Source organism: Bison bison, unplaced genomic scaffold (assembly GCF_000754665.1).
Source record: "Bison bison bison isolate TAMUID 2011002044 unplaced genomic scaffold, Bison_UMD1.0 scf7180017864354, whole genome shotgun sequence".
Classification (NCBI taxonomy): Eukaryota; Metazoa; Chordata; class Mammalia; order Artiodactyla; family Bovidae; genus Bison; species Bison bison.
Genome location: NW_011494926.1, coordinates 5636220 through 5644908, shown reverse-complemented (window position 1 = coordinate 5644908; position 8689 = coordinate 5636220). Strand labels below are relative to the sequence as shown.

At 36.1% G+C, this 8689-nt stretch overlaps 1 protein-coding gene across 1 annotated transcript in view; it reads right to left on the bottom strand.

Moving 5' to 3' along the window:
• The window catches only part of MYCBP2 (MYC binding protein 2, E3 ubiquitin protein ligase), a 269123-nt gene that overhangs the window by 110375 nt on the left and 150059 nt on the right, over positions 1–8689 (bottom strand). The window contains exons 34-37 of the mRNA XM_010855138.1: positions 7395–7586; positions 5050–5256; positions 4056–4187; positions 1862–2040 (exon numbers count right to left, since the gene is read on the bottom strand). Of these exons, the coding sequence (XP_010853440.1) occupies positions 1862–2040; positions 4056–4187; positions 5050–5256; positions 7395–7586 (710 nt within the window). The remainder of the gene's footprint in view (positions 1–1861; positions 2041–4055; positions 4188–5049; positions 5257–7394; positions 7587–8689) is intronic.

Genomic DNA, 8689 nt, shown 5'->3' with positions numbered 1-8689 from the left:
TGCTAAGTCGCTTCAGTCGTGTCCGACTCTGTGCTACCCCATAGACAGCAGCCCACCAGGCTCCCTCGTCTCTGGGATTCTCCAGGCAAGAACACTGGAGTGGGTTGCCATTTCCTTCTCCAGTTCAGAGGCTAGTTCCTCTCGAATTCAGTTATCCAGGTGCTTACTCAAGTCGGGGTGGAGACGGCTTAGGCTCGATGTTAATTATAGGAGTGCTAGAAAAGGTCAGATTTAGGCCAAGACTTACTGATGCAAAGTGTGAGGGTAAGACAGACATCAAGAATGCCCCCCAGGTGTCTACTATACCTGTGGATGGGGAGGAACACTGGATGGGGACCTGTGGATGGGGAGGAGTTTCACCAAGATGCCTGTTAGCCAGCCTTAGAGAGGATGTGTATGTGGTATGGTGGTTAAAGGTAGGTCACTTGTAGTCCAGTCTCCTGGCTACAAATCCCAGGACCATAGCTTACTGAAAGTGTGACTGCAGCAAGTCACTGAGTCACTCCAGGCCTCAGTTCCCTCATTTGTAAAGGAGGGATAGGAAATTGCACACCTCATGGAGTTCCTGCAAGGACTGGCTGAACTGACACAGGGCGAGAACCGTATGGCAGAAAGGGAGTGCTCAGGACACAGGACCTCTAATCACCATTTCCCTTACCATCACCCTGATGAAGTTCAGAAGGGCCTGGATATTCATTCCAGGGCTTAGAGGAGCTAGGAGCTAGAGACATACACTTGGCAGACATCAGAACAACACGGCTTTCACAGTTAAGTGATTTTAATCTTTTAAAACTTAACTAATTAAAAATGAAAGCTAAGGATACTTAAATCTTTGTGGAAAATATCAAAATATAAACACTGCATTTTGTATAAGGTATAAACTCTGGATAGCAGATACTTTTAAGGGACTCTCCATCTTTTTTATCTTTAGCGCATGATACGGTTTCTTGCCTATACTTAGAAAAATGTACTGTTTGTTGTAAGGCTATGTAACAGAAAAGGGATTTCATTACGGTGAAAGGACTAGAAAGCTTTTGTGTCTCAGCAGCAACATGCCACTATAGAGCTATTTGTGCCTACTATTTCTATTCTATTTTACACAGAGAAAGAAAGAAGATCCTCAAGACAGATCCTCACTGCCAAGGCAGTGTCCCCAGATTGTTTGTGAAGGAAAAAGGAAGCAGTAAGCCTCTGAAACCTATGGGCAACTTCAGTGATTTGCTGTCAAGTCAGATTGAGGACAAATGAGGTAAATACTACTCACTACTACCTATGGTTCCAGCTAAATTGTTAAAAGAAAAATGTAGACTCAGTGAGAAATGTATATTTAAAAGTTTTTTTAAACTCAAAATTATTGTAATTCTGTTCTTCACAGTTTACATAAGGAATGGTTTTTGTTAAACATATTATTAGAAATACATTATTATATACTCTAGGGCTGCAAGGACTAGATTCACAGACACCAAAACATTCTGCAGAAAGGATAGCTGGATCAAGGTAACAACAGCACTTCGGCAGAGTGGATTTCCTCATTAACTTTTGGCATTTAAAATAAATAAATTCCATTAAAATTTGGCCACAAATGCAGACCACAAAACTATAAAAGGGACAACAAAAAGCATATATACCCTGTACATAAACATTTCAAAGATATTAAGAAAATAATGACAAAGAACATTTTAAAGTAAACACTGAATTTATACATTAAAATGAGACCTTCTTATACAAATTAGCATGTGCAAGGAAGATACATTGTGCAATTTAATTATCACCGCCCATTGAGCTTCTTGTACCTTGGTAGTAAAATGCACACGTTCTGCTGCTGTCGAGTACTTAGCTCCCTGACTCTATACACACCTACCTGTAGTAGAGTATCTGGGGAATCTGTCCTCTGGTTTGGTTTGTGCCATTACTACTCAAGCTGCATGTGCTGAATGTGAACGTCACGCCATCAGGGCACTGAACCGTGGTCATTCCTCCATCTCCATTGGCTGTGCGGCTTCCATAGTTCCTCAAGCGCACAGCGTATTTAACATTTTCCTTCACGATAAAGAGGTAAAGCATGTTTATACTTATTTACAATGTACAAGGATATATTAATATAAAATGAACCCTAGTAGTAAACTGGGCAAATACACTTGGCCCTGAGCATCACGGTGTGAGCTGCATGGGTCTGTTACACTGAATATTCTTCAACAATAAATACTGCAGTACTACACCACCCAAGGCTGGCTGAATCAAAACATGTGCAACCAGCATTTTTGTTTTCTTCAAGTTGCTAAGCTGTGTCTGACTCTGCAATGCCATGGGCTGCAGCAGGCTCCTCTGTCCTTCCTATCTCTCGGAGTTTGTTCAGATTCGTGTCCATCGAGTCAGTGATGCCATCCAACCATCTTATCCTCTCCTGCGCCCTTCTCCTCCTGCCTTCAATCTTGCCCAGCATCAGGGTCTTTTCCAACGAGTTGGCTCTTTGCATCAGGTGGCCAAACTACTGGAGCTTCAGCTTCAACATCAGTCCTTCCAATGATAATATTCAGGGTTGATTTCCTTTAGGATTGACTGGTTTGATCTCCTTGCTGTCCAGGGGACTCTCAAGTCTTTTCCAGCACCACAGTTTGAAAGCATCAGTTCTTTGGCACTCAGCCTTCTTTATGGCCCAACTCTCACATCTGTCCATGACTACTGGAAAAACCATAGCTTTGGCAGAGCCAGCACAGATAGGTATAAAAAGGGCTGACTGTAAGTTATACTTGGATTTTCCACTGTGAGAAGGGTCAACACCTCTAATTCCCACATTGTTCAAGGGCCAACTGTATAAAGAATGTCATATTTATACACAATTTGCTTAAATGAGTTTTCAGTAAGTCAAGCAGGGTAATAATTAACACTTACTGATTATTATTTAACAGAATGCTTTTGTGATTTACTTAAATTAATCCTTAAAATGGCCTGATAAGGTTAAGTACCATTATTACACAGATGAGGAATCTGTGGTAAGAGAAGTTAAATAATTTTCCCAAAGTCACACAACTAGTAAATAGTGATGGAAGTAGGATTTAAATACAGGCAGTGTAACTATAGTGTCTGCTTTTAATCACACTGTAAAGAATATTAGCCATAATAAAAGATTTTGAATACATGAATTAAGATTTTCCTTTGATAAGTTTAACTTTTAAGCTTGTTTTAAATATAGGAAAAATACAAGAATGAGTTCATTATATTTTTATCTTAAGAGAGACATTCAGAGACAGAAAGAGGCAAACATGGGAAAAAATATCTGTAAGACAAAACAAGATTCACTTGTATAAAAAAATATGATATAGATACTGGTGCCTAACAATCCAAGACATAAACTTCATAATGATGTTTTTTTATTTTTTAGTATCATATATCTTTTTGATGAAGTAACTAATTAAGTTACCTCACCCAAAACTCAGCTGTGTAATGAAAATTATTATGGTTGGATTCAGAATTACTCTACTATTACTTTAATATGAAGCAAAATTTGTTTTCCTAATAGTTATTTACTCCCATAAAATTAAGTTATATATAATAATAATATTATTGTTAATAATAACAAATTGTTAACAGTATTTGTTAAGACCACTTGTTCTTTAAATGAGTTCTCGCACAATAAGAGAAGAAAAAATAGGAACTAATATTTACTGAGTTTCAGTCTTGTGTTAGACACTGAGGCAAGTATTCTTCTCCATTTCTTAATGTAATCTGAACAATGTAACAATGGAGGTGTTATCCTTCCCAACCCATAGATCAGTCTCAGAGTGGGCAAATGATGACATGCCCAAAGTCTCAGAGCTAATATTGGGAAAAGCAGGTATCTGAAAGCTAGGTTTATTTGACTCCAAAACCTACAGCTACTTTCCACTGTTTATCTAACTTTAAGAACCTTTTGCAAAAGTAGAATACAATACAGTACACATTAGGAATACAGTCAGTACTGTATTTAAAGGACCACAAAAACTTTCTACCATTGTTTTTACATAAATTCATAATAATACATTCCATTTACAAACTAAACACATTGTTAAAATTACCTTTAAAGGAACAACTTTGTCAAGTCTGATTTCAGCTATATCACTGGGTGAATCATCTGTTGTGTAAGTTCCTTTGACTAATTCTAGAGATGTCCATCTGTGAGAATGAGTTGAATCCCCTGCATGCTCACTCTAATTAAAACAAAACAAAGCCCGCACATATTCTTAATTTCATTAAATGAACAATTTTGACTTACAATCAATTACTGTTTTTAAGCAGTCTATTTTCTTGCATATAAAATTATTATCCATTAGTATTCATCCATATATACTAAAGCAAACATTTTTGGTCCTCTATTCATTTGTATTTATTTCCTAAACTATCTACAAATTATATCATACATAGGCTTTTCTCATCTGTCTTAAAATGATTTCCCCTTCTTCATCAGAATGCTATATGTAATTATAGAGCTTAAGGAAATAATTAACTGAATTAATTGTTTAAGAGAAGCAAAATACAGATAGACTTATTTATTAGCAAATAATTTACATGCTACTTGTCTCATTTTAATAAAACTTTATGAAACTTAGGTGTTTTAAAAAATCTATAGTGGATACAGCAAGATAAAGCTAATTCAACCAACAACACACTTTACTATTAATCATCCATTAGCACTCTTAACAAAACTGCTTAATCACCGATAGGGGTAATAATACCAGTCTGAATACTGTTCTTGTTTTCTGAAATATTATAACAGTAGAAAAAAAAAAAAGAAAGAAATTACTCAAGATTTATAATCTGAGGCCTAGTTACATAATTTCTCATTTTCATTTAAAATCTTCCCTGGAAGTGCAGAAAACATGAAGCAGGAGCGATCCAAATGGTACACAAACAATCAAGGAAAATTGCTCCCTTTTAATTTCTCTAACGTTGCCCATCTATGACTAATCTGTTAAACTGCACTATTTGGATTCGGACCACTGCGCTATTATAGTGATGTATGTCCTGACACACAACCCACACACCAAAACGCATACTAAGAGTGGTACTTACATCATCAACCAACACCTCTAACTCATATTCATGAATTCCACCCCCTCCATAGACGGAGAAACCGACCACGACTACTCCAGGCCTGTCTACCGAAAAACAGATGGCATCTGGGGACCCATTCCCGGTGTTCCAACTTCTCCCCTGACTTGTCTTTGTGAATCGGTTAGCACTGGCTTTAACAGAGTGGAGAGAATTAAGGCCATCAACCTATAAATGACAAAAGTAAAAATATCAGTAGTCTGTACCTAAGTGTTACTAACATGCATTTAACAAAACTATCCAAAAGTTTCTAAGGAGTTCAGTAAAATAACCTACCTTTAACAAGAGGTTTAAACCTCTCTAAAGGTATATTCCATTAAGAGATTAACCAAGAATAAAATCAGACTATATCACTCTAAATTCACAAATCAATATTATCTGACAGTGTCTTTTTAGTCAAATTATACATTTCACTTTATTTATGTCAGAACTATAAACTTGTAAGTTATCACAGTTGTAAACACGTGAACAAATTATCACTCACTTTGCAAAGAGATACCAATATTTTTCAGACCAATAGTTTTCAAACTATGCTGCACAGAACTCTAGGATAGATGAATATTCAGGAAAGAGGTGGACTGAGGTTCCTCTTTTCTGTCAGACCATCCTTCCTCTTATCTGTGAGTTTCAAGCTAAGACTCCATTGCAGAAAATGTTCTATGCCTTAAGTCTGAATGTCACTAATGTATATCAAAATAACTTGGTAGTCAATATGGGAAAACACACATACACACAAGTACTACATCATTAATTACAGACTTTGATTAGGGAGGATTAAAGCATTTATTTTTGGTTCAAAACTATCTTTTTAATTATAGAGCCTGCTTCTGCTCTAAGTTGGCTGCAGAAGTTTGGAAGAGCTACAAAAGGAAAAAATTTAAGTTTAAGATTCCAGCAAGCATTACAAACTCCTCTGAGAAAGAAAAAAGCATGGATATCTAAGTCAGGACCTTTAGAAACTCCCAAGGTTGTGAATTAGGCACTTGAAATTTGGGGCTTTCCTATTAAAACAGTAAGTTCATAGGAGATTGAATACTAGATAGTAAATTTCTGAGGAATCAATGTATTCTGGGGACCTACGCACTATAAACTTTCATCCAAGGTCTATAATAGTATAGGAGGGAAGTTTATCACAGGCTGAATGAACAAATGAAAAGGAAAATTAAAATGTTCTGACAAGGGCTTCACCACCTCAACCAGGGTGAGATACTGAAATCTGCTCAGATGTGTGTAATCATTTAGAAATCCTAAAGACTTACCTCTCACTCTGAATCAGTAATGAGTGTAGACTGAATGGATCAAGTGAAAATAGACTCTTAAATAAATCTGAGAGTAAGAAAAAGTAAAGACTAGGAATTATAAAATTAAAATAGAGAAAAGACATTCCTTGGCAAGAAACCAGAGACTTGGGGTCACTGAGCACATAATGGTTATTAAAAATTCATTTGAATGATACAACGTACTTCACATTATGACGTAAAACCAATGTCTACTGTCTACTTTTTCAGAGAAAAAATAGAAACGTTCACCAAATTCAGTCAAAACATTTAGATGAATTATAAAACAGTGAGTAGGGCAGTGAAATGCTGAAAAATAATTACTTAAAAAAATGTAAAGGTACTTTAAAGATGTTGCAATGTAGTTTTCTCAAACATATTAGTATTTGAGCCTTTAAAAACTTTGTGATAATAATGGCTGTACAACAGTGTGACTCCACTTAATACCACTGAACTGCACACATAAACATGACTAGAATGATAAATTTTTTGTTATATAATTTACTACAATTAAAAAAAAAACCTTTGTGATACAGGTTTGTTTAACCTATATAATAATATACAAGATAATATAAAAATTATTATTATTCCCATTTTACACATGTGTTTGTCTACGGTTAACCAAGGGAGCAGAGCTAAGGCCTGCACCTCTTCACGTTTTCCACACCGCATGTTCATCACTGGTGGTCCTACTTCCACTTCCCACTACCCAGCAACGAGAACTACTTCTGCTTTCACTAGGACCTGGTGCTGGGTTGTGCAGTGAGGCAGTTCAGGGGAAAAGGTATACTTTGTATTAGTGCAGCATCCTGGGTTAACTGCTGAGAGGGAGGAAGCGAGTAAGAGCAGAGAGGAGGTGTAAGGAAGTGGGGGTGGGGCATTAAAAAAAAAAGGACAAGCCAGCTTGAAACTATTTTCTTGACGAAAATTAGTTTCTATGAAGCCAAAATATATGAAAAAAAAAAAAAAAGAAACAATGTGGAGCACCGAAACATGTCCTCATTATCCAGTATCAGAATAGAACCTCACCTCAGATCCCAGGGCAGACGCGGTCAGTTCACTGACAATGCTGGCCAGCAACCCGCAGGTGTTGGAGACCAGGTGGGAGGAGAAGAGCTCATTTTCTCTCCTCAGGCTGTTTCTGACGGGGAGCACCACAATTACCAGCATTTTCTCCAGAACTTCACGGAAGCTTGTCATCCCAGAGATATTCTCTTCATTCTGTGACACATGAAAAGAAAAAGTTCTCAGATAATTGCTTTATTTTCCTTCACCTGAGTACTCAATTGCAAAACATTGTTTTCTAGAAGACTCTGTTAAAATCCAGACTTGACTCTACATCTATGTATGCATCCAGCTGTATGTGGACTCACCATGTCTACTGTTTATGTATAAGTCCTTTTTCAAATTATTAGTCTCTAGATATCATAAAAGTACCACACATTTACAAAATGTTTGTGCTTTTATTAACCTTGAGTCATTTTCACTTACCCTCTTATTTGACTTTTCACTAACAATCATATATGACAGAAAAAAAACCGCTTCTTATTTAAAAAGCTATTTCTGCAGGACAAGATTCCAAACTGAGATAATTATTTCTGATATGAAATAATTCCCAGTATGAAATAATATAATGACTACTGATTTAAAGGCAAAGCAATTGAGCAATAGTCTATATGATCTGTTTTCTAATAAAATTATTTCTGTACATGTATGGGACAAAAATATGGAACTGTACAATAAATTGTGCAGTTTTACAATTCTTACTATATTTGATTTCAGAAGTGAAGATAATAAATTTCCACCCCTACCAATGAAAAACTTCAAAATAAGAAATTAGTCCCATTAAAGACCAATGGGAAAATACTTTTTTCCAGGAAAAAGGAGAAAAGATGAAACACCCTCAACAATATGCACAATCTTTCTCTCATACTTTATTAATGTCCAATCTTGGGCTAAAAATAGTCACTTAGAGATATTCTTCAATCTTTAAGTTATTTCTACTATCTCTGAATAAAATTATCATAACATTTAGGTCAGTATCTTAAGTAATTAAGTTTTCGTGGCTTTCATTCTCCGAAATCTTTACTTTCTGGAACATCTCAAAAACTTAACTTTGGATAAAACTCAATTCTCAACAGTACTCCATAGTCAGTACTCCAGAAGGGCTTTCTTTGCGGGGTGGGGCATGGGGGATGCGTGGAGTGCATTTATCTAGTTACATCCACTTAATTTCTAACTAGTAATTAAAAGAGTAATATAAGAAACTTCCCATAAAATCTTAACATGGAGTCAAGAGTGTCAATGTATTTTAGTTAAAAGAT